The 26,403-nt window shown below is 40.9% G+C and overlaps 1 protein-coding gene across 2 annotated transcripts in view; it reads left to right on the top strand.

The window, feature by feature from the left end:
* TTC39A (tetratricopeptide repeat domain 39A) overlaps nucleotides 1-20,982 on the top strand; it is a 47,250-nt gene extending 26,268 nt beyond the window's left edge. For both annotated transcript variants that reach the window (XM_034063932.1, XM_031050771.2), the window contains 10 exons: nucleotides 5,283-5,391; nucleotides 6,084-6,151; nucleotides 6,282-6,341; nucleotides 7,098-7,259; nucleotides 9,055-9,146; nucleotides 10,145-10,265; nucleotides 12,569-12,680; nucleotides 15,164-15,278; nucleotides 15,956-16,072; nucleotides 19,109-20,982. In XM_034063932.1, coding sequence (XP_033919823.1) covers nucleotides 5,283-5,391; nucleotides 6,084-6,151; nucleotides 6,282-6,341; nucleotides 7,098-7,259; nucleotides 9,055-9,146; nucleotides 10,145-10,265; nucleotides 12,569-12,680; nucleotides 15,164-15,278; nucleotides 15,956-16,072; nucleotides 19,109-19,229 — 1,077 coding nt within the window. In that variant the 3' untranslated portion in view covers nucleotides 19,230-20,982. The remainder of the gene's footprint in view (nucleotides 1-5,282; nucleotides 5,392-6,083; nucleotides 6,152-6,281; nucleotides 6,342-7,097; nucleotides 7,260-9,054; nucleotides 9,147-10,144; nucleotides 10,266-12,568; nucleotides 12,681-15,163; nucleotides 15,279-15,955; nucleotides 16,073-19,108) is intronic.
* The last annotated feature ends 5,421 nt before the right edge of the window (nucleotides 20,983-26,403 follow it).

Consider the following 26,403-nt stretch of genomic DNA (forward strand, 5'->3'; position numbering starts at 1 on the left):
GTAGTTCTATATGTCAGTTATGACAACAAGCCAACTAAAGCAAAATACTCTCCTAGAAATGTAAAAGCAGTTCATGTACCAGCAGGGTTCTAAGAATACTTTGCTGAACACTCATCTTATTACTGCAGATGAAAATTGTCCCTCTAATTGAATTTGTGATGTTTTCTTTTGGCCCCAGGATTTCTTGCATGGGTATGAGTGGGCTGATGTTTGTGTTGATGAGTCAGCTCCTATTCCAGTCTTTTTAATAACTCACTGAAGCATGACCTACGTTATCATAAATCTTAAACAAAACCCTGCTGTCTGCACACCATAAAAAAGGAGTATTTTAAACATGTTGATCAAAGATCATTGATGGGCATTTACTTTAACATCCTAAAAAAGGTCTTTTTGCATTTACCGTTGGTGAGTCAGATGTCTAAAGCCAAAAGCAGAATTGCAATTGCGTTTTCAATCATTTCCAGTGGTGATTTTCCGAAGCTTGCAAGAAGCTGTCCCTTGCAGCACAGGCAGGAGTCTGGAAGGTGAAAGAAACAGTGACAGAGGAGGAGAGGGAAAGTTTGCATATCATGTGCTGCACCCCACCCAGAAGAAAGGAGTTTAGAATATGTCTTTATTTGATCTTTAAATCTTTTCCATTATATGTTCATGGTGAGCATCAGATTGTGAAAGAGACAAAAGAGCCATGGTTAGTGCCTTGAGCTGTTTACAGTTGATCTGAGAGAGGTGCAGAGCACTGGAAGGCAGCTTGCTTTTGGTATGGGTCATGTGTTTATCAGAACTGGATTTCAAATTGCATTGTGATATCTTCCACAATACCAGTCTGCCTTGGAGTCAGCAGATTTACCCCTAGGGACTCTGCTTGTCTCTCAGACATGTGTCTGATAGTAAATGAGGACATGCCCAAAGCTTCATTACTGCCAAAGCCATTTGTAGGTACTGTGGACAACATGATCAACTTAACAGCAGTCTGGAGTCTCAAAATAGTAGGTAGGGATAAGATCAAGAAAGTATAAAAGTAGCCTGAGGCCATGATTGTTCCCTTCCAGTCCAACAGGTGCCAGTTGTGCCTGTCTCTCTGTTTAAGCTCCTTTCCCCTGTATCATTAGTCAAAATATGGGCTTATTTAATTTAATAGCATAGGACCTGTGTTTGGGCATTTAGGTTCAATGCAGTTTTGCCCAATTTTGTAAGTGTTTTGTGGGCAGAGGTTTGTGTTGCACACCATCAGGTACACTGTGCTGGGGATCCTGGCATTCCTCACTCACTGGGCAGTAAGTTGGGCACGTGTTCCAACTGGACTTCTTGTGTTTAATGATAGCTAACTTCTGATGTGAGATCAGAAGAGTCCTTGCACTGTGTCCCATGTAAGAACTGAACTGTTCTTACTGACTTCTCTGCCAGGGCTCAAGCTAAATATTTACTCTCATTCTTATGTATAGGCAGTTACAAATACTGTGCTGCTAAACCGTAAAGTTTGACATAAGCAATTTGTCAGGGGGTCGATGACAGCATGATTTCAGGGCAGGGCAGGAAAGTTTTCGGATAGAACCACTGTCTTTCAAAATGTACTGTTTGCTGTGGGAGAACACTTTTCCCAAAGCAGCTGAGCTGAGGAGTGTTTTTGATACGTCAGTTTGTAATACATGAGTTCCAGTTCCCCACCAAGCATCTTTTTGAAGTGTGTTTTGGTCTCTTCTCCACATTTTAAATGAAGACTAAATCTAAAATGATACATTCAAATGTGTTGTCTACCAGCTTAATTAGTAGTATCCATCTTCCTTGCTAACCCTGCAGTAAAATGATCAGGTCATGGGACATGACCTTGCTTTGCTTTCCTTGTCAGGATCCATAATTAAAAGGGAATGATCTCAAAATATCATTAAAGAGCATTCACTTTAGAAAAGTAGATAGATTTTAGTCAGTGACAGCTGAAATAAGTATGAATCAGTAGCAAGAGTTGTCTGATAATGATTTTGAGCATTGTCCTTGTTCATCCTGCATTCACTGTGGGGAATCCCCACTGCTCATATGGGGAGTCCTGAATGTCAGCACTGGATGTCTTGGGACAAGGATCAAATCAGCAATATACCAATGTAACATGAAGTGGTGACAATCTTGGGAGTTAAGAAATTGTGGGATGTGATGAGCAACTTGCAAAGGAAGGTGACAGTGTACTGGATCACATTAATCTCTTAGAAAGTTTCATTGCTCCCTGCTTTGCATTATACCTTAATTCCTTTCAGAGTAACTTACATTTTCTGTGAAAACAAAACCTAAATGTGTTAATGTCATTTAAATATTTTGTCGAAATTATGAGAACTTACTGCCTTGACATCTGTTTTATATTGCAGCAATATGCCCTGTAATAGTTTGGAAGCTCCTTCCTGGTGTTCTGGGATTGCTCATATCACCTGTGGCATAGGTGTGGGAGATATTTATGGGTTATTTATGGTCAGAAGGTGTGTTCTAACAATTAAATATAATATACTAACTTAGTGACTGGCACCAGGGAGTGTACTCTGCATACAGAATTCCTCCTTAGGCTCAAGTAGTAGCTACCTGTGATTTGTTTCTGAGATACTCATTTGATCCCCAGCAAGTATTACATGGAGGTATTGGCCAACTCATGACACCTCTCTTAGCTGATTAGGTTTGCTGGCTAATCTCCTTAGGTCTCCTTAGGCTTCCTATGGAGAAAGAGTAGGTGCTCGAAAAGGTGATTCATGCCTAACCTTAGGCTTCTATGCTGAATTGTGCCTTGGAGGAGTACCTCTGAGTCCACAGCTACAGAGGGAGCATAGGGAGGCTGGCTGGCTGAGCATGGTATCTAAAACATCTTAACCAACAGCACCATTGTCTCACTTTTCTGGGGATCTCATCATAACAGAACCAGTTTGCAAGGGGTTTTTTGAGGAAAAGCAGCTTTGTTGCAGCCTTTTCTACACACAGATGTATTAATAGCAACACCTTCTAGATTTCTTTTTTACAGGCTGATTATATTGTTACTTTAATATAGAAAGTTTTAGTTATTCAAGTGGCAAAGTGAAAAGTAAGCATTCTTTAATACCTGTACTGGACAAAACAGGATTATGGACATACCACAGAGGGAACTAACTTGCTCAGTGTGTTTCCCATACCTGTGCAACTACTCAGCTTAAGAAATTAGGATCAAGTGTGCCAGGTTTGCATCCTTCTTCTGATGAATGGGCAATGTTCTTAATCAGTTACTTCACAGTTACTGCTTTCCAGGATTAAATTCCACTCAAGGAGGGTGTGGGTCACGTTCCTTGTTCATACTGGTGATAACTTTGTGTTTGCCTGTATTAAAATACATTTTTGAGACTAAAATACATGAGAACAACTCCATATGAGTAATAAAAATTGGTTTTGTAATATTCTTAGTGCTATTCACAGATGTGATCAGCATCCTTTTTATGTGTGTTTTTGTATTATATGGAAGATAATGATGGTAAACACTGTAAGGGCTAGTACTGACGTCAGTAAAGGCTCAGTGGAATATCCAGCCTGGAGATTTTTCACTTCAGAAAAATGTACTTTGGAAATCTACTTTGGAATTTTTTTTTTTTGCCAAAATTCATTCCAGAGAATGTTTTGTCTTCTACCTTGCAGTGTTCTAGTGCTGGGTTTTAAAATCCACATCTTTGTGAGTTTCATCTGGGCAGTTTAAAGAAGCTGAATACATCGTATTTTATTACTTATCTCTATCAATCACATTTTTGCTCTTTGCAGCAATTGCAGTTGGCTTTATTTTGCTGAGTGCTTGATTTCAAGTCTCTGATTTTCAGTGGTGATTATGCTAGCTTTTAGTTTCTTCTGAAGTGACATGCAGGTCAGTATTATCATTATCTTGCCTTGACTAAATGTTATACACTAATGGACCTGCAAATATGTTTGTTAATTACCTTTCCCCGTAATTAGTGTAATAAACTGAGATTTACGGAAAACCCTACCAAGCAACTGTGTGTGTGTGAAAGCACTGAACCACACTAGTTAAGTGAAGAAGTGCATGTATCATGAAAATTAGAATAAATGCGAGGTAATGTAACACTCTTCTGTTGTCAAGGACAAACAGAAGATGAAAATCTGTATTGAGATGATGCTCTGAGTGCTGCTCTGATACCTCCCGCAGTGGCTCCAATAGGCATCCCTCAGGGTCCCTATTTATAGTGTAGCTGGTTTGAAAGGATGTCCTTATAGACACATACATCGTGTTCCAGTAACTTTCCACTGCAGTCAGAGTGTAAATTTGAAACAGATTTTTCCCCAGCACACAGGGGATGTCTCACTGTGCGTATTTACTAGTAGGCAGATCTCATGTTTAATACATTTGCATATTTTATTATAGAATCATTATAGAATAGTTAGGGTTGGAAAGGACCTTAAGATCGTCCAGTTCCACCCCCCCCCTGCCATGGGCAGGGACACTTCGCACTAAACCATGTCATCCAAGGCTCTGTTCAACCTGGCCTTGAACACTGCCAGGGATGGAGCATTCACAACCTCCCTGGGCAACCCATTCCAGTGCCTCACCACCCTTACCGTAAAGAACTTCTTCCTTATATATATTCTTTCTGTTGATATAATGGAACCAGTTCTAGAATGAGCTGCTGAATGCTGTGGACTCAGGAGCTTTAAGCTGGTTATCCATCATGCTCTCACTGAATATAAATACACTGTATACTTGATTGCTTTAGTTTTTTTCCAAAGGGAACAGAATATTCTTTTCATTCTATTTTTCCACTCGTAGTGGGCCAGAATCATTGCAAAGCTCCTTTTGTTCTTGGCATACTTAAAAACTTCCTTTTGCTCTGTCATCTTTTGTCCTGCTAGTTGCAGATTTTATTTATTTTCTTGATATCTATAACTTGCTTCTGCAGTGAATAACAACAAACATGGATAGGCTGCACAATGGTGGTATTGTTTTACTGGCCTTGCATTTCAAAACTCTGTTTTTTTGTTTCTGGAATGCTGTTTAGCAGCACTTGGATGGTGGTGGTAAGTTGTCTCACATTCTCTTACATTGATCATGTAGTATATCCCAAGTTGCTGCTCTGTCATCTGTTTTTCAGGCTAACTTTGTAGAGTACTGTTAGATATGTGTATTTTTGCCTTTGATCACTGTGTAAGCAATGTATGTCAGTGCATTTGGGGATTTTGGTGAGTGAGCAATTCCTGGTTGACATTGCAAAAGTTAAGCTATCAAAACACAACTTTGGTTCTTGTCCAATACTTTGTCCTACTCACCTCTGTTTTCACAGGAGCATGGTCTGCTGCAGCTTCAAGAAGGAGCATCATCATACAGCTTTAGGTCGGTGCTGTGTACCATGCTGTTGCTTTGCTATCATACTTTCATGACCTTTGTGTTAGGTAAGATTGTTTATAATAACTCTTGGATTTGATTAGTTCTTGTGGGACACAGGGGAAAAAAGTGATTCCATCACCTCTTTGGTGGTGAATTGTTCATGACCAGATTAAATATAATTAATTTGTGGGTAATTTTACAATAGTGATTATTATATATTCACAATATATATTATAACTCACAGTATATATTATAATTCACAATAGTGAATTGAAGAGAGTGTCTTAATCTTCAAGATGGAGGCTTGTTTGACACATAAGAAGGGAGACAATGGGGATAGCAAAAGAAGTTGATAACATTAAATCTGTCATCAGTACTCAGGTGCTTTATTGGGGAGATTAAAATAATGGTTGTAAGTGATAACTTCCCAAATGCTTTCTTCATGTTTATGTTGTCCCTAAATTTTTTGGGAGGTGATAGCTTCCCACTGAGGTGTATCTCCCTGTTATCTCCTGCTAAAGCATTCTACAAAATGTGTTTGTCTACTCATAAATGAGTTTTCAAGTCATTAAACACAATGTTGTTCAGGTCTTTCTGCTTGTTGGCTTTAGTCAACACCAACCTGTATTGATGCCTTACCTATTGAGAAAGGACTCACGTGTTGGCCAGATGAGGATGGCTAATCAGTACCTTGCATTCTTGTTTTGTTGTTGTTTTCCTTACTATTTTTTATCACTTGCATTTTTATGCATTCTAGGGACAGGAAAAGGAAACGTAGAGGAGGCAGAAAGACTACTTAAGCCTTACTTGGCACGCTATCCAAAGGTAAAATGAATCATTATTTAATTTGGTGTGACTGTTCAATGTTTTTTTGCCAAACAACAAAGATCTAGACTGTGTGGTCAGATTGAAAACTGTTGTAGAATACTTGTGTTTTTATTATTATTTATTACAGGGAGCCATATTCCTGTTTTTTGCAGGCAGGATAGAAACACTAAAGGGTAATATCGATGCGGTAAGTAATCCTTTTGCTCTTGGGAAAGTAAGTTTCAAAAGCTTTAGAAAAACTCATCCAGGAACTGTGCTTCCTTTTTGGCTAATGCTTCCTGTGGCTTTTGCCTATGGGTATTTTATAGACTATGAATTACAGCTATTTTGACTGCCTTGTTTGACCAGCTGGTTTTGCTACCCTTCTCAGTTTCAAGTGGTAATCTAGTGCACCAGTATTAATGGCACAATTTTCTCACTGTCTTTCCTATTCTGAATTGGGTTGTGCCATTAATAACATCCAGTGGTAATCCTTTGCCTTCAGTCTGATTTAGAGAGTCATACAAGTCTTGAAAGAATTAAAGAGATGAAGAAGGCATGTCCAGAAGGTTCTGAGAGTATCAGCTGGTATGCAGTGTGGTAGCTCCCTTGAAATCTTTGGAGCTGCAGCAATAAATGTCAGCTGAGAATCTGTCCTCTGCCTTTAGTTTTCTAATTTCCCTAGACACAAACATTCATTTTGCCTGTGCTTAAAACTTAATACAGCTTCCAGGAAAGGGGAATTTTGTGCCAGGGATAGACTTGCTAACACCAGGATGGCTGTAGGTGCATGAATCTCTTGTGTGAACCCAAAAGGTGTGATTTTGGGGAATACTGGACTTTTACTAATTTGGAAGTTGCAAGAGCCGTGCTGGCAGATCATGGTGCCCCAATGTCTATTACAGCATTGGTGTATGTGTATTTACACATGATTAAAGCAGTGTTTGGAAATCTCTGTGTTCAGGCAGTTAACAAGTATGAAGAATGTTGTGAGGCTCAGCAATACTGGAAGCAGTTTCATCACATGTGTTACTGGGAGCTCATGTGGTGCTTCACCTACAAGCGCCAGTGGAAGATGGCTTTCTTCTATGCAGACCTTCTGAGCAAAGAAAACACTTGGTCAAAGGTAAGTTAAGCAAAACAGAATGGAAGGCCCTGTGGTATCTATTAAGTTTCAATCAGATTAAGTTTTTTTTAGCTTTGAAACTTTTATAGCCTTGAAGGTAAAGATTGTAAAACAAAACCTGATCTGCTGTGGCTTTGCTGAACAATGTGAACTGCAACCATTCAAATCTGACCAGATTGTGGGCAGACAGAAATCTTTTGGGTGTGTCTTGTAGATGAAGAACAGCTTGTTAAAGGTGTTCTGCTGGGTACTGACTGTGTCATCAACACATTGCAATTAGTGGCACAAGTTGCCATTTCTTTCACTGCATTATGGAAATAAGCTCTTTTGGTGATGAGCGAGACTAGCCATGGTGGTGCCTCCAGGATAATAAATGTAATTAGAAGAGGTGCCTTGCCTTGTGTGTCTGAAAGAGAGAAGCTCTTCCCTCCTGAACCTTCCATCCTCCTTTTGTCTTCCCCTGAGCCTCAGGGAGACCTGTCAGAAGGGATTAAGTCTGGCTGGGGGTGTATGTGGTTCATTGGCTGTTTGTTTCTTCTTAATGTGATCAGACTATGTGCGTAGTAGGGAGGGTATCTCTGGTTTTCTACTATACATCATATGTGTTGGTCAAGTGGAACCAAAGCCAGTGTAAGGTCCAAGTAGACAGGCGAGTTCAACTCTCTCAGTACTCCCACTTGGGTGAAAACTGCAGTATGAACTCCCTGTGCCCCTGAGGACTCCAAAAGCACATTCAGCTGGGTGCATTATTCTGAATAGCTCCCATGGAACATCCACAGCCAGAGGTGCACCACCTGGCTTAAAAGCATTAACATCCTGTGGGATTAATATTAGCATGTGTCCTTTTAAACTGGGTGTAAAGTTTTAGATTGCATTGCAAGGGCTTTAGAGAAGATGCTTTCTATTCATACGTAATCTATAGTGCAATGTGATAGTAGCAAACTAGTAAGTACATAAGCTAAATGAAAGATGGTCTTGTATATGCACTGCTAGATTCCAGTGTAAATAAATAATCACACCTTAGAATATTCCAGAAAACTCCTGAATTTTGTGGTTATTGTATACTCCTTAAACAGTAATCAAGAACTCACCAGCTGTTATTCTCTACTGTTGTAATAGTATCTGCTGCTTTGTTTTCCTTCAGTGTTTCCTTTGTTGCTGAATGTATGATTGTTCAGGAATCCCTATGAAGTCAGTACTTTTCATAAGTAATGAAATCATGAAGCCCTTCATAGAATCATTCTATGAATGTTGCCTTTGACATCCCTGGCCAGACTTAATTCTGTCAGGGCTTTAGCTTTCTTAACCTGATCCCTGGCTGCTTGGACAGTTTCTCTGTATTCATCCCAAGCTACATGTCCTTGCTTCCACCCTCTTCAGGCTTCGTTTTTGTGCTGGAGTTTGTTGAGGAGCTCCTTGTTCACCCACAAAGGCCTCCTCACGTTTTTGCCTAACTTCTTTGTTGGGATACATCATTCCTGAACTTGGAGGAGGTGATCCTTGAGTATTAGTGGCTTTCATGGGCCCCTCTTACCTTTTCACAAGCATGATATTTGTTCTTGGAATGTGGACATAAACTGTAAGTTGATACAAAGTAAATAGAGATGTCCGTAATAAAAACCAACAACCCCGTACTCCACTTCCTAAAATACTTATCTCCTGCTTAAAATTTGGTGAGATCCCATCTGAGAGCAGAGGCAGCAACTTCTTCCTCTTTCTTGCTGTTTTATGCTTTATATCAATAATGGTGATGCTGTAAATTCATTTTTCTGTATATTCTTGATGGCATTTGCAGGCTACTTACATTTACATGAAAGCTGCTTATCTCAGTATGTTTGGACCAGATGACTGCAGCCCTTTTGGAGACAGCGAAGTTGAATTATTTAGGTAACATTTGCTAAATCCCAGTTACGAAAGTTTCCCATCCCTTCATGTCACATCGTTGGAGCAAGAGAGGCAAGATTGTTCATTGTGTAGTCTGGAACATCTGCCAAATAGCACTGGATTGTTAAGAAATTGCAACATTAAACATTCCCTTAGACTGAAGTGGACTCTGAGCTTTCTCCTTGCCTGGAAATGCTTCAGTGATAGAAATTAGGTCTGTCAGCCATACAGTGGCTGCTGCTGTTGCAAGTAATATTCACATTCTTTCTCAGTTGTTTCCTTTAATCAAAATTACATGTAAGATATGAAAGCTTTCAATGGACTATTCTACAAGATGTGCGCCTTCTTAATGGAGACAGCAGTAGAACTTGATTCTTGTGGTTTTGAGTCTGAAAAGAATGTGAAGTAGTTAAATGCGCAAGTGAACATAAGCATTATTAACACAGTGAGTTAATCTGATTGTAATTTAAGATCAAAATTGCCTAAATCTTGCTGGGGCAAAGAAAATTGATTATTTTGGGGTTTGCAATTTTTCTATAAAATATCAATATTACCTTTTTTTGTGCTGGTAATGATATTTCTTTCAGGTTTTCCATAGATCTTCATTACAAGCAGATTTCATTGGATTCTGGAACCATTACAAAGTGAATAGGTGTGATGTTTGGGAGTATGAGAAGAACACTGACAGAAGCTAGCTTGTCTCTTCCTTAGTCTGTGGGCCCTTTATTAGTTAGGAAGACCATCTAATTTATTATTTGGGTGAGGAAGAGTCCCTCTTCCTCCTGCTTGATTAAAGAGGAAGCCTAGAGATATTCGTGCCCTGCATAATGACAGCTTTTGTACATATGTATTGCTCAGCTTCCCCAGAGGTAGCAGTACTTCAGTCTGCAGGAGCTTTTTAAATGTCTTTTCATTTGATTTTTTTTTGTTTAAGCTTGAATATTTTTTTCCCCCAAAGAGTTCTCAGGAAAAATTCCTTACATTTTCCTTTAAACTTTTAGGATTGTTCCCAGTTTGAAACTGAAAATTGCAGGGAAATCTCTGCCTACAGAAAAGTTTGCAATTCGGAAAGCTCGACGATATCTTTCTCCAAACCCCATTCCTCTGCCTGTTCCACCTTTGGTAAGTTAGAACTATATCCCCCACCGAGCCTTATTAACATCTTTTTAATTTATGGAAATAAACCCAAGATAATTAGAATAGTATCTTTCCATGTTTCTAAGGTAAAATCTCTGCAGGAGACTGGAATGTTCCCAAAGCAAAGCCAAATGAATGCGAGGAATGCTGTAAAACTGGGGCATGCACCAGCCACAGGGAGCTAAGCCAGTTGTTTGTGACACGTAAATGTGTTGTATGTGTAACTCATTATTCCAGCCATAGACTAGCATGCTCCTAGCAGCTTTCTTTTGATTCTCTTTTGAGGAACTTTGCCCTGGGTCTCTTCTGTCACGTGTCAGTTACTGAGGCTGCTAAAAGAAGACTTTAAGGTACAAGTTACAGGGGGAGGAGGGGGAAATCAAGGAAACAATGCACGAATTGGGCACTGCATATAAGCATCTATTTAATGTGCCCCTGAATGTTTGCAGTTTGGTGCTTTCCAGAGCAACCCACGGGTGCCAGGATGAAGCAACCAGATCCTTTAGCCACTTCAACAGTATGCAGTGGTTTTCTGCCTTTCTTCTTTCCCTATTTTTTGTCTATAACGCTGACCACATACCTGTGACCAGATGTGAACAGCTGCATTAAGGCACTCATTGCTTCACTTATAATGACTTAAAAAATCTGCCTGCAAAGAACACGTAAAAGAACACAAAAGGAGGTTTGCCAAGTGCAGTGGTGTTAACATCACAGTGCTTTGAGCTCTTGTGTTTGAGAAACAGATGGGTGATTAGTAAATACTCCTAAAGAAAATGCCTGAACAAGAATAGTCTCTTGGAGATATCAGTGAGTAGTCATTTCTCAGCCCACCAGCTGGGAAAGTGACAAGGTGCTGCTTGAAGAAATAGAGTTGTTACTGCATAGCGTGGGTATTCACTAGGGGCCACTTCTCACCCAGTCTTGAGACTGCAAGGAGAGAAATAATTAGGTTACCTTGATTTGCCTTTCAGGTATCAGAGATTGCAGAGTCAAAAGCGTACACAACCAGGGGTTTGGCTGGGCTATTCCAATGGGATTTTAGCAGAACAGGTGCCTGTACTAAGCTCTCTTTGGAGCAGCTGGGCCCTGCGTCCTTTGCTTCTGCTGCAGTTGCATTCCTGAGGCAGCAGATGCCGCAGCTGAACAGTTAAAAGCGCTCTGAAGATGTGGCATTGGATGCAGAATCTCATCTCTGGGGTTTTTCACTGTGAAAGAACTCGCTGAGAGGAGCAAGTCCTCAAGCAAGTCTTAGCGCAGAGATTTAGCCTACAGTAAATGTAGTTTGAATACTTCCATTTCAAAACCATGTTAACAAGTCTGCACTAGATAAAGTAGGTTCAGCACAGGTTTCCCGATTGATAGAGACCAGATGGTGAAAGCACCAGTGGCTGGGGTTAACATGCTGTTTCGTTCTATTCTAGTCTGTCAGCTGTTGGTACTGTAGTTCCAGAACTCAATTATTCTGTGCAGAAATTTTATTGGAAGGCTTTAAATCTTCAAATACAGATGAGGTTGTATAAAGAAATAGAATAAATAACTTGTCCTGAGGACCAGTCTGTTTCCGTCTTTACCTCTGTGATTGCTAGTGGCAATGAGCACATTTGGTCTGGTGATGTAACCTAAGAGAGAACCCCAGTAACAAATAGGAATTAAACCTATTTGTTAAAACCTAAGGTTTTAAAACCATTTCCTCTAAGAACAGATGAATAAGAAAGGAGTTACTTTTTGTGGGAACATCAAACAAATCTGAGGAATTTAAGGGATTTACAGTTCAGCTCTACAATTCTGTTGGTTTCTTTGGAGCTCGGCTTAAAGGTTAGGGGGTTTGGTTTTCTTTTTGTTCTGTTTTGCTTTGTTACCCTGAGGTTTCAGATATTTTCTATGGAAGCAGTACATTGTAGTTAGTTATTACTGCTCTGATTAGGATGGAACTGAAAACCAAGAGGAGACCTTTATCAGGGGACAGTTAGCTGTGTGCCATGTATGTTTTAAGTCTGCCTTGTTGGTACTTGTCTTCATTTATAAGTGACATTGTGTTTGTAGTCTGCTCAAGCAATCCTACTTGCATTGTGTGTAGGAAATTGTTCTGGAGTTGTCTTCCAAGGCTAATTTGTTCTGAAATCCAATATAACAAGTTTTCAATTGCAATGAAAATATGTTTTGACAAACTAACCCTTTATTTAAGGAATCTGTAACGTTTTCTTCATACAGGGATAAACTGAAGTATTTGATAACTGCATTTATCTGGTACTGTAACTAATGATGCTGTCATTTCTCCCTGTCCCTAGGAAATGATGTATATCTGGAATGGCTATGCTGTAATTGGAAAATGTCCCAACTTAACAGAAGGCATGTTAGGGACTTTAATTGAAGCAGAAGAAGCATTGGCAAGAAGTTCAGGTAATCAGTGGTAGGTTTTAAGCAGGTATTTCAGAGTGCAATAGCTAAAGATTTTATCTGTAAATAGAGACACACTCATTAGTAGTTAATTTGATCATAAGAGGAACATAGGTAATGAAACCATAAACTGTTTATGCTGATAGTAATAATTTTCCTTTTTAATGCAGCAATAACAGTAGTAGCAAGTGATTTTTCCATCCACAGATGTGCATTAGGGATAATTTGACATGTGTAAAAGGACTGTTTATTTTGCTAGATCAAAACAGCGTATGCGTTGATGTGATTACAGTCATGAAGCTTTGTTATCCTTAGATACTGTATTATTATTATACAGTTATTAAGGATAAATAGGAGATCAGTTGGTCTTCTGTTTTAAAAGTGCTGTTGATTTATGATGTGACCTTGGGCTGAGTGGTATTTGTGTATCAACAGTATGCTATAGAAACCTGGCACGTCAGGGTTGAGCTGCCTTTGCGCTGTGAATGAGTGTAAGATGGTGTTGAACTGGAACAGGCTCTGCTACCACATCTTCTGTCAGTCTCTTAATTAGGCTTCCATGAGAAAGTTGAATTGATGCTTATTTCTTGCCAGTCTTTCCCAGCTCCTGTGGGAAAGCAAGCAGTCAGCATAGCTTTCCTCACAAAGTTTTCCCTTACTAAATATTTGATCTTATTCTATACTATGTTCCTGCAAAAGGATCAAGCCCCTGTTGACAAAGGAGTATGGGCTAAATCACTGCATTGCAGTCCTTTCCTAGGACCTTTGTCTTCCTGTGCCCATTGCGTTACACAGCATTTTAAAGAGTTGTTTGAAAGACCAGCTAAAGTTATCTCCCTGTTAATTAATTGAAGAAAAGTATTTTCAGTGGAGGTGACATCTTAGAAGAAGGCTTTTTGACCCTTTCACCTTCTTTGTCACCCACTTTTTTTACAGTATTTTGAGTAAGTGAATGATTTCTCTGTTCCCTTTTTTCCATAGTTGGTAAATTGTGGATAAGGCTGGCTTTTTGCAGGGATTTGTAGAAGCTGATTCATGTTTATAAAACTCTGTGTAATCAAAGTGGGATTGGTTTTCAACATGCCAACAGTTTAAAGTATTACCTGTTCCAAATTGTGACTTGGTGTTTCCTTGAGCTTTCTTGACAGGGTCTGGGGATAAACTATTGCATTTTCAAGTGTTTTCAAGTATTCTGAATCTGAGGGTGTGCTCCTAGCAGTGTTATATCATATAAGATGTAAAGGAAGCCTGTTCATGGAATTAATCTCTAGAAATACAATTATACATATCAGATTTGCATCTAGGATAGGTCCCTAAATGTTTGCTTAAACAATCCGGACCAGTTTATGTTGTAAGTAAAATAAACACATGCATGTGAATATGTTCTTGAGACAGATATCCAGAAGAGACAACGGATCTGCTTTTATTTTATTCGTATGAAATAACTCTTCTGTGGCACAGGATCTCTCACTGTGCACATAATGTATGCCAGCTTTTGCCCTCTTCCTTGTTCCTTCTCAGTTAGTTTGCTGCATAGTCTTTGGGCGTCTTCCTTTGGACTTGTTTTGGTGACATATGTATGTAGAGACCTCTGTGGGACTTGGCAATAGAAGTGACTCCAATTGTATGACCAAGGCCTCCAACTGCTTAGTCTAAAGGAAAACAGCTGCTTCATGCAGTGTCTGTCAGCACTTAATCAGCTGCAGTAGTAAAGAACCAGGTAAATTTTAAAGCAGTGAAAACAGGATGACGTTCGCTTGCACGAAATGCAGTATCACACGTTTTGCAGAAATTCTTTTCAGTTTGTGTTTCATGACTTGGACATGAGCAAGCAAGCTGGAGATTTTGCTTGTGAACTTTACAGCTGCCTGTATGGAACAGCTACAGAAAAGCCAGATGTGTTCTTTGAAAAGTATTATGCAAGAATTTTCTGAGGGAGAAAAGGCGTCGATAGTAAGGACTTTGAACTAGGCACTGGTAAGGCTGGTAAGAATGTATAAACTAAAAGTATAAACTCAAAAAGAGGTGGATATTTCTGTTTAGCCATAAAAAGGCAGAGAATTGATAAAACACTTCCATATGAATAAGCCACATGACTAGAAGTCAAGGAAAGAGAAGAGCCATAGATACTGAAGGGCAATAGAGGCATAAGGTTAAGAGATTATCAATTGGACCTCAATATTTACAAAATGGGCACCTCAGATTAGTTTTTCGGTGTCAGAACAATAAGACTGTGGAAAAAGAGTGGGATTAGGGAGGGAAAAAGCATCCCAAGAATTTGTAGACAAAGTTCGCTCTATGTATGAAAAGCTTGATTCACGCTTGTGTCTGCATAAAATGAACTAAATGACCAGTTAGCTCTTTCTGTCCTGTGTTCCAATAAATGGATTGTGTTCACACCTACCTATGTAAAAGCTTCTATAGAGGTAGGAAAGTCTTTGCTGCTCTAGAGTGTTCTAAAATGTACCATTTACTTCATGTTGCAGCTACAGAATTATTGGCAGATGACCAGTGTGTGATAAAACTGTTAAAGGGCTTGTGCTTCAAGCATTTGGGCAAGATCTCGGAAGCAGAAGACCATTTTAATTACATCTATTTAAAGTAAGTTCTCCTACCTTGCATATGGGAGGGCTCTTGAAGTTTCTCAGTAACTATTCATTGCAAATAAGAGGAGATGCAACTGTGAGAGAACTAGAAAAGAAAGGACTGCAATATCTTTCATATTTAGTTGTTTGGACATCAAGGAATCACAATTTTAACTGCCAGCATTTTTAGCCAAGTATGGAAGAAGGATTGCAGATCTGCTCTCTTTACTGAGATATTTTCCCCTCTATTGGGAGACTATAGGTGCATTAAATATTTGAGATAACACTTCCCTTTTTTACCCCCTTCCCCTTAGTAGTCATGAAGAAGCTGTATCCAAAAAGCCAAATGAAGTCCGCAGAGACAAGTGGCAGCATGATTATACTTGAAACCTCTATACATCAATAGCATCTCTTTTTGTCAGTTCACATGCACATTGTCATCCTTTCTTATACTTCCCTGATAATGAAGGCAATATTTTGTGATCCTGAGCAATAACGTACTGTGTAGGATGGTTATGCAAAATACACATTTAATCACCTGCAAGGTAGCTCTGGATAGAAAACATGGCAAGTGTTGTAATAGAGATTGATTGCTCTTTCTGATCTTAGCTAATCTCTATGTGTTTGGAGTTGTTAAATGAGGGAAGCAATTTATCATTTCCAAATCTTGAGGCTGTTTCTTTTCCAATGCAGTGAGAAGAAGATAAAATATGACCATTATCTAATCCCAAATGCCTTGCTGGAGCTGGCAATACTGTATCTAGACCAGGACAGAAGAGAAGAAGCAATAAAACTACTGGAAAGAGCAAAGTAAGCAAGTGAAAAGCCTGTGCTGATGTCTGTTGGGTCAGTATGGTGTTTTACTGGTTAGTGGAAGGAGAAACATCTCATTAGTATCACGTAAACTCATTGTTTCATTTTTCAATGGAAGCATGCATGCCTTAGGTTTGCTTTGGACCTTTCTAGTGGTAGGTATTATCACTCAGCCTGTGACTTACTTGTCCATTTTGATAAGAGTAAAAAAACTTGTAAAGATGCTACTAGGAACGTCAAAGGCTTCCCTAAGAAATAATCAGTGTGTAACAAAACATAATAATCTTTGTAGTCTATTTATTTATTCATAAAAGGTGTATTAAAGTACATCAAAGCTCTGTGTTATGGCTAAAACAGCATTACTCAAATTGATGGCTGGCATCGCTGTTTTCTTTCCTTGATGAAATACAATTTAATATAAAGCTTCAGGTTGCGTTTAGCATCTTCGTATTCTTTCATCTGCATCTGAAAGGCAACTGAAACACTTGCTTTCCTGGTTTGTGTGATTGATTTTTCTATCAGAGTGGGTTTATCAGGAGTGGTTGGACTTGATCATGTATGTTCTTTATTAGAAACTTAACAAAATATGGGTTTTGCCCTTTCTGAGCCTCTACTTCTCTGCTGAGCCAAAATATTGGAGAGGGGGAAGAGGAAGAAGAAGAGGGAATCCAAACCAAGCAAACCCTCTTCAGTCATTCTGTACCAGGGCAGTTCACCTCTGCCTAGAGCCTGAATGAGTACAGATGTCTGCATCTTTCCAAGTGCAGAGTCACACCAGTCCCTGCCGCAGGTGTGAGTAGCTACAAAACCAATGTCTGGCCCCATGTTTCAGGGAGGTCACATTGAGTTTTTGTGTTGAGCTATTGTCCAAGTCAATCCACTGTGCAAAACAGAATGGGGAAATCGGCCTACCAAAGGCTATGCCAAAAGCCTGTCAACACAAATGAAAATACTACAATTCTTAATCTCCCATGCTTGTGAGCCTGCTGCTCTGTGGACTCCTGGAAAATATTAAGAAGAGCAAAATTGCATTAGCAAAATGCAATGGAAAATGTTTCAGTTGGTTTCACATTCCTCAAAGCATGTGTCTCCTCCCATCCTCACTTCCTGTGTTTGACTCTCTCTTAAGAAGAGATCTAGAAACTAAGGATGCAGAGCTTCTTGTTCCATCTGGTACTTGCATCGCTTGCTGCTCATCCATTGCACTTCTTCCCTGCCAGCTCTGTGTGGCTCAAGCCACAGGCCCCTCAAGGAAAGGTGTTTGGCTTAAAGAAAGCACCAGTAGACAACCGCTTTTAAACATTTGTTACCCAGCATATGAGAAAAGCAAACACTCAGACTTGCTGTGCTCAAAGAGCTCCTGGAAACTGTAATGATCTGCAGAAAAAGAAGTAAAGCAAACCACCACGGACACCCTCCCTGTTTCAGTCAGCCAAAAACAACAACGCAGTCCTCCCATCTCCACCTGTACCTGTTACACTGCGTCGAAATGCTGAGGTTTTAAAGCTTTCAGCTACAAATGCTCAGTGTCTTGGAAGCCACTAGAGGGAGAACGTGCTGTCTGTGGTGGGTTTCAGGGCTGCAAGAATTAGGTTTGCAATTGGCAGGAGTGCAGGCGAGCACTTGGCTTGTGCATGATGCTTGATTTGCTTGACCTAAATCCACGTTCTGCTGCTGGCTTGAATGTTTCAGCTCTGGGAGAAGGAGTGGAGTGAGATGATAAACAGTTTTGGCTTGGTCGTGCATGGAAATATTTCTGTTTGTATAAATGCAAGCAACAAGCAGGAATATCAGCCTCCTGGTGAGAAATACAGCATCTGAGTGACAAATTCTGCTTGATTTAAAGAAGAAACTCCAGAGGGTTTCTATCAGCATGCAGCAGAGCCCAGTCACCTCCTTCTGTCAGTCAGCTTCTTGGGTGTTGCATACATGATATTATAAGCTGGTGTAGGAAGGGTGTGGAATTCCTTGTTTTCACAAAGAGGCTGCTGTAGTGACAGATACCATGCTTGCTTTGAATTACAAATTCTGAACTGAAATGCTTTTAAGGTATGCAGGCTGTTCAATACTTCATGTGATGTTTCTGGGAAGATGACAAATACCTTCTGAAAGAAAATTAGCATGGTCTAATCCTCTTTGGTATTTGGATTCTGTATCCGTCCTGCAGGAGCTGACATGTTAATTCCTATTCAGGAGGATCTGCACTTTCTATGTGGTCCTAGGGGCAAGTTTTCTTTCTTTATATAGGCTTTTCCATGAAAATACAGAGTGTTTGAATGCTTCTGTAACTCTAGATCATGACATAGCTACTGGAGGCTGTGGGCAGGTGACAGTGCTGAGTCAGCTGCTAGATGTTTGTGGGGGAAGTCCTGCCAGTCTTTCCCTGGGCTGGTGAATTGCTACTTGGAAGCTGAGACGGCATCTTGTGTGTGCCCACTTTCTCTTTCCAAGCTTCTAGGGCAGCAAATTGTCTGGCCTTATTTCCTGCACACATCATTGATAACCATAGGATGGAGATGGGTTTTTTCCTGTTCTGGTTCAGGACAGCTTCTTTCTCTCTTTCTTTCTATTCCCCCCACTTCCCTTCTCTATTTCCTTGTAATGTGTGTGCTGAATTAAGATGGATCTTATTAATATGATCTTTAAAACCCTGAAAATGTTTGCATTTACATTTGTCAGTTATACTTTGGGGGCTGGGGGGGGAAGGAAATCTAATTTCTGAATGTAAACTAAGTGGATGTTATAGATATTTACTGAGGACTCGGTATTTTGATTGAGTGGACCAGATTCAATTTCTTATTAAGCTATATTTCTCTGGTAATTGCCAGACAGTGGAACTACAAATAAAGAACAAAGAGCTGCATTGTTTGGCTAGGAACACATGCCTTGTATTTTAGAGTAGGCAACAAAGGAGCCTGTGAAGAACAGCTTTTCTGCTGTCTGCACTTGCTTGGCTTAGAACAGTAATAGAAAGGTAACTTGAAAATGTTTTAAATATATATATTCATGAGAGTGGATCTGCTTTTGTTCTAGACAAAACTACAAGAATTACTCCATGGAAACAAGAACACACTTCAGGATTCAGGCTGCCCTGCACCAAGCCAAATCCGCCCCGGAAAATGGAATGCACTCGGGAGCCTCGGCAGTGTCGTAACTTTTTCTTCTTTGATGTCCTGTTTGTTGCAAACTTTGGTGCAGAAAATTCCTGACACTTTAGAATAATTTTTTTCCTTCTCTTTCAAGTCAGTGAGAAACCAAATCATTGAAAATCCTCAAGGGTGATGCATAGAACATTAATCTCATGTAATAACATGGCAAAAACCTTCCCAAACCAACCATAACCCTGAAAAAGTGGTTTTCCAACAGCAGCTTTTTGAATACTTATGTCTGTGTAATTCATTTTCAGTCATGTGTGCCTCTTTCTTGCATTCACAGCATTTACTAAGCAAGCTACTATTTAAAGAGGAACGATCGGTCAAAAGCAAACAATCAAACGTTAAAATTCACTGATTTAATCTCTGTTATCTATAAAGGTTGGTTTGAATTCGCACTGCTCACAGTTGAGAAGGAAGCATCACGTTTTCCAAGTACCTACTTAGCTGAAATGGTGTAAGATCTCAGTGCACAAGAAACACAGCTCTGAATCCAGAGCATTTCTGCTTGTGCGTGGAAAGCTTCTCTTTACCAGCTTTCACCAGTCACATTTTTGCTTCTCTAGGAAACTTGCTAGTGAAACAATGGTCTCCCTTTTGCAAGTGTCTTGACTTGCTCTTTAATTTGGTTTTCATGTCAAGTCTGCTTCTTGTGGTGTCTGAATGATTTACTGAGGATCTGGGGGGGAAGGTGATGGCAGCATAAAACTGCATCACTTCTTTGACAAGGTAAAAAATGGGAGGTCCTTAGGAAGCAGTTTTTTCAGCAGAAAGGGCATGATCTGAGGTTTATATTGAGTTTAAAGCACAGGTCTTTGAAGGTCATTTAGGAAATGGCGATGTTGCACTGGCTGTACAGCAACAGCAGTTACTGTGACAGCCAGTTCCTTCGGAAAATGATTGTTCTGAGGTTTGCCCAACTTGAGCTGTCCATGCTTCAAGAGATTGCATGGCCTCCTTTCCTGTGGTAAGAAGCTGGGGTTGGAGCAGGCTCCCTTGGCACAGTGCTCTGCTTTTCTCAAAGGAGAGCCCTTTATCTCTTTGCTCTTTATTGGTCTTTTGGGGGAATTTCTGTGTTAAGGGGCTTTGGGAATAGAGCAGTGAGCCTGGGTCTGTTTCCCAGTGCTGACTGCTGGAGAACTGCTGCTTTTCTGCTAAACTGGTGAAGTCAGATGTAATAGGTAACATTTGACTCATATTTACTGTTCTCCAGGCTAGCTCCGGGTTTGTATGCCTGCGGGTTTTGGGGGCTCACTTCTACCTCCCTTTTGAAAGAGCTTCTTCCCCATGACCCATTCTGATACGTGGAGATGGGAGGTCTTCTGACAGCCCTTTTTCTCCAATGGAGATGTTTGTCAGGAAGATTCCAATCTATGTACCTCACAGTGGATATTCTTTCTAAAGTGATTGTCCCGCAGCATGGTTTATAAGCCCTGCTTTTACCTCCTCTGGGGAAATGATACTGTTTTATAATTGAAAATTAATATGCAAGGAGAGAGAACCACCTATTCCTCAGCATGGAGAGCTTGCATTGTCTTAAAAATAGACACCCTTTGTAAAAGTCTTCCCAAGCTAAAAATCATAGGTGAAGAATGCATTTTTTAAAGTGACTTTCTCAGAGAAATTCAGTTCAGATAAATTTCTCAATGCAGATAAAACTCAGTATAAAGTGATGCTATTTACATCCTGCACATCCACACTCGAGTGTAAAAACCCAGGCATTCTTTGTATAGAATAAAGAAGATTCTTGTTCTATTTCATGCTTATAACGCCTCTTCTTCCAGTTGTGTCCCTTTCAACTGTTTGGGCAGTCTTAGCATCTTTTAAGCAAGCAATGCCATAAAAATCAGCATCAATTGTGCCTTGCAGAAAGTGAACAATCCCTCTGACTGTAGATTCATCTCTCAAGGCCACTGAAACGCTCTTTGAAATGTCGCCCACAACCGAGTTTCGCCTGATGTTAGATACACGGCACAAAGGATGTACTGTGCAATGTGCAGTCAACTTCCCTGGTGCTTTGCAGCAATGAAAATACTAAGGCTTTCATGGTCATCTTTGGTCAAGCACAAACACCACTCATATCATGGAGCTGATCTCCAGCTTCAGCAGAGGACTCTGTAATCAGCCATGATCAAGTAGTCGTGCTTTTGCTCTTTTGAGTTCCCAAATAAGAAATAGTCACCTTCCTCATGCAACAGCAAAGATTTATGGACTGTACTATTCTGAAGACATGAATGGAAAATGGAAGGTCTGATGTATTGTTGCTGCCTGTGTTTTTCAATGTTACATTTTGAATTGCCCACCATTACTCTTTGTTCATCAGCGTACTTCTTCAGTTGATGCTCTTCCATGGCAGGGACCACAACCTCAGTGGTGTCAGTCTGGGCTTGATTTTCCATTCCGGGCTTGCTTTTCCATAGCTTCTCCTGAAGCTTCAGCATTCTGCCTGATGCAGCTCTCCAGACTGGTAAATTGCTTCATCAGTCTGAGTCCCAGTGCAGTTAATTAGGGGAAGCCCTATTGGTGCATGTTCTCAAACAGCTTCAGCATTTCAGTATATTCACGTACCCAGAAGACAGCAGGTACTGCGATGGGATCACAAGTCAAGGACTTTCAGCATGGCCTAAGATTCAGGAAACGTAAGTACTGCTTCAGATGGCTATAGTCAACACCTCATGTCCAGAAGGAGCGCTTCCTTCTGCTTTCAAACATCGAGTTGTCTGACTAATGCTAGAGAAACCCACCGTGTGTATGAAGCATTGGCCAATATCAACTGGCTGGTATCATCATTGGTATCATCAACTGGCCAGTATCATCACTGGCTGGTATCAACTCTTGTCAGTCCTCTTGTCCAAAGCCAGAGAAGTTAACCAAAGGCAAACTACAAACTCATACAGCAGAAAATAGGTGTGTGCACTTGGTGGGACCTTTACTGTAAAACTTATGAACTGTAATTCTTTATCCCCATTTACTGTATGTCTGCAGCAATTGCCATTGTGCCCCATGCGATAATCACATCATCTGGAAGTGGTGATGGCCAGGAAGGGAAAACACTAAAAAGAGCATCACTTTTATCATCAGATCTGATACATGGAATCCATGTATGTATGGTGTCTCATTAAACTGGAGGGAGGAGATGAGTTGGAAAGCCAGTGGCTTATGCTGAGGTCTAACAAGGTGTAATTACATCAACACCTAGCTCCTGTAAACAACACTAGATGAGACGTTGGGTGAAGAACAGTGGGCTGAAGCTGAACCTGGTCACAAGTCTTGGTGATCAGAAGAGATTTTAATGAAGTCACAAACATAATGGGAAACAAGTAAGTGGGAAACACCCACTTCTGATTCCTCAGCTAAAGAGCATGCTTTGGTTTGTTACTGATAGGCAGTTCTGTTGCGATCTGCAATTAATACATTGTCATGGATGGTTAGTCTAAAGACTGTCCCATTCTGACAGTGCCTCAGGTTGTTTACACAGCAGTGAGACAGCATTCAAAACTTGGCTTAGGAAGCTTTGCCTTTTATAAAATACAGTAGCACTGAACAGAATCATATCAATCATTTCCTCCACTGGTTTGGGCATTAAATTCTATATTGAGTGCCTCAGTATTTCCAGTTGATCTGTGGCCTATGTCCAAGACTACTGGGGTGACAGCTTTGACAGCTTGCATGTCTCCAGCCCAGCAGAAGCATCAGGTCATGCTCCGCTGTGTGAAACAAGGCTTTCCTAGAGGTCAGCCCCAGAATGCAAAAAGACTCCCAAGAGTTTAAATACAGCACCCTCAGCCTTCAGTTCCACCTGCAAGATGCATTTCTTTATCTTCTCAAGCACAAGAACACAGCAGCAAAGCCAACGTATATGAAATGACCAGAACCAAGCGTTCCACGTGGTTCCTCCTTTGGGAGGAAGAGGAGAAGATAAAGAGGTGAGTCATGCTGTTTACTGCTGTGCAGGAAGATGGTTAATGGTTGGAAACGTCGCTGACAAAGGAGATTGGAAAACCTGAACAGCCTGGAACCCAACTTGCTGCTTTTCTCATTATGTCCTGCAAATACCTTTTTGTGATGGATCCTATGCAAAGCGTGTATTGGCAAGTATTTTAATGGAATGATTTATCATCATAGAGTATTTTTTGCAGATGCTATCTAGGCTTACTTTGGGTGTCTGAAAAACGAGTGCAAATACTTCATTTCAGAAACATGCCCAGTCAATGCCTGTCTCCAGGATTTATGAACAGCAAGGGAGCTAATAAATACCTGCATTGCACTGTGGTAAAGTTCCACATGGTGTTTGCTCCAAATTCAGCAATGTTTTTGTAGGACTGGGCTGGGTTCCATTATTTTGGGGTGGTTTTTTAATCGCTGGACCTACTTTTCTTGCTGGCTAAAAATGTTGATTCGGAATTGTGCATTGCATGGAATTCTACTTGATTTACCTCTTCTTGATGTTCTACAGAAAGAAAACAAAACAGCAGTAACACACACCCCATGGTCTGCTTTATATCATAAAATTAAACAAGAGTTCTCTCCTGTACCTGCACCTGCCAGGTACAGGTTGAAAAGCAATGTAGCAATGTGGTGAGACCAGTAGAAGCTGTGATATCCTAGACAGTTTTCATCTCTCACTATTGCTTTCACCCTGCAGCACACGGGCATGGAGGTGAGGAACAGCTTCCTCGGCACTGGAGCTGTGTTGGGTGCTTGCAAAGCTGGAGCCACAGAGGCTGTGCTTGCTGTTGGTAGTGTCACAGATGCAGTTCCAGGATGAGCCGCTGTTGTTTGTGACTGTGGTGCTTTTCTGGGAGTTCTGGTAAAGGCAGTGGTGCGAGATGGCTGAAGACTGCCCCTACCTCTGCCATCCATAGGTGCAGGTAGGAGCTTCATCTCCAGTGGTTGGCAGAGTTCAGTAGATCACCTTAGGGAGTGGAGCAATGTTAACTCTAGAAGATATGGGTCATATCCAAGGTCATCTTCACTTGGGTACAGTACCCAGTGCTGCTGTCATCGCTATCAAGGTCACACAGCTTCTGGTGGGCAGCTGCAAGGTTATTTTAGAAGCAGGCAGCAGGGCTGGTTAGTTTTGGTATGTACTAGGACCACAGAATTCCAGGTTGGATGGAGCCCTTGAGGATCAGCAGCTCCAGCCTTTCTAGACAAAAGCACAGTCTAGACAAGAGAGTCCAGCCCCCTCTCCAGCTGAGCCTTTAAAGTATCCAACACTGGGGAATCCACCACTTCCCTGGGGAGATTACTCCAATGGCTGATTGTTGTCATTGTGAGAAACTTGTTTTGGCTTTCATTCTTGCAGCTGTGGATTCCAGCGTCGGGGTCAGGTTTCCCAGGTTCTGTGATGTTGGGCTCATCACTGATACAAGTAATTCTTTGTATGACAAAGGAACAGTAGGAGTCTTACACATACATGTCTGTTGACAGCAAGTGATCTGTCACACACATATATAGAAGTACATACACACAGAAAGCTTATGTGTGTCTACTCACCCACACCAGTAACAGCCTCCACAGCCAAAGGTTTTTGAGGAGTTCCCAGACCTGTTTGAACCAGTCAATTCAGCACTTTAAAGAAAGAAAGTGAGATAGGTTTCTTAACCCAAAGCTTTGACACCTTTTCAGCTCTGCTGGCTGAGGGAGCTGGAGAGCCTTCACAGCTGGTTTGCTGTGGGATCCTAAAGGAAATGGCGCAGGATATAGCCTTCTGCAAGGTGAAATCCCCAAACAGGCCATGTAGCAGAGCCCTTCAGCAAGGTCAGCTCACCAAAAAGCAGGCTGAGGCTGGAGAACTCAGGGAGCATTGGGCAGCTTTTACTCTGGAGTAGCCAGGCTGTGTCTCAGAGGCACGGTGCCTGGGATGGCTCCATCCTGCTGCTCCATCCACCTGGAGCACAGGTTTGGACTGATTCATTTTTCCCCCTTTAGTTTTTTGCCTTGTCTGTCTCCCTCAGTCTGCTCCCTCAGTGTGAATTCCCGATTAGACAGGCAGCTGCCACTGATGTGCCAGAAGGGTAGGGAAGAGATGCTAAAAAGGTGGAAGTCTGGCTGTCCTTCAGCAGTGAGAACAGAAGTGCAGCTAGGGAGCCTGCCTCCAGGAAGGATACGGCCAGGGTGCGTGTCATATTGCAGTGAAGTGGACATCCACTGTTGTGTGCAGAGTTGTTGAAATGCCTTATTTGAAACAAAGACAAGTGTTTTCTAGGGGTCTGTTGACACAAATTAAGTTTATGAAGTTACTGCTACTCATGGTGTTTGTAGTGGGGCTGGATCCCTCTTGCTGAGTAAGGGCTATGCTGTTAGAAACATGTACAGGCATTTTCACAAAGCCTATCTTCATTCTGGGTTCCTCTCTGCATCTTTTGCTTAGCAGAAGTGTCAATGCAGAGCGAATGTTGTAATAGATCAGTTGCATGCAACTGAAGCTATTTCTTCTCCTTAAATCAAAAAGCTCCTTCTGCACAGTGTGTTTAGACCTTTCTTTTTATCCAAAGGCATTAACTTTGCATTTCATACCAGGCATCCTAAAGCCCCTAACTCTTATCCCAGAACAGGTTTAAGTGCAAGATAATCTGCAAGGGGTAGTTAGCATAAATTACATTCTTCAAAGTTAAATGCTGTATAAAAGGAAAAATTAATCCTTGAAGCTAATTTTTCTTCTGGATATTAAGGCAAGAAGGTTTCTTCTGAACAGATTTGAACTCCTGTTTTCTATACGTTTACCAACTAGCATGTTCTTAATGAAAACATGGTGTCTGTAACAAACCGCATCTGTAATCAAGTAGCATCCCCTTCATTTCCAAGTCCCTTTTAATCCGGGATTTAACTGAGGAGAGGCCGTGCATGTTTGCTTTCAGCCATCTCGTTATTGATTTAACTGGCAGGCTGACTCACAAGAATGTTCATCTTCACCACGGTTGCACAAGGACAGGAAATGTCAAAGGCTTGAAGCTGTGGCAACTTCAGTGCAGGTATTTCATAATCCCTCAGCCTAGAAACATTTACTTCTCCCACTGCAATGCCAGGCCTGTCAGCCTTCCAAACACAGCATTGCTTTCAGCCCTGGGAAGCTGCACAACACTAGAGACTTTTAAAGCCTGCACTGGTTCGAGCACTTCTACACCACAGCTCCCCACAAAGAAATTCTCTGGGCTTTTCTTCTTGTTTACA

This window comes from Melopsittacus undulatus, chromosome 6 (assembly GCF_012275295.1).
Source record: "Melopsittacus undulatus isolate bMelUnd1 chromosome 6, bMelUnd1.mat.Z, whole genome shotgun sequence".
In the NCBI taxonomy this organism is placed as follows: Eukaryota; Metazoa; Chordata; class Aves; order Psittaciformes; family Psittaculidae; genus Melopsittacus; species Melopsittacus undulatus.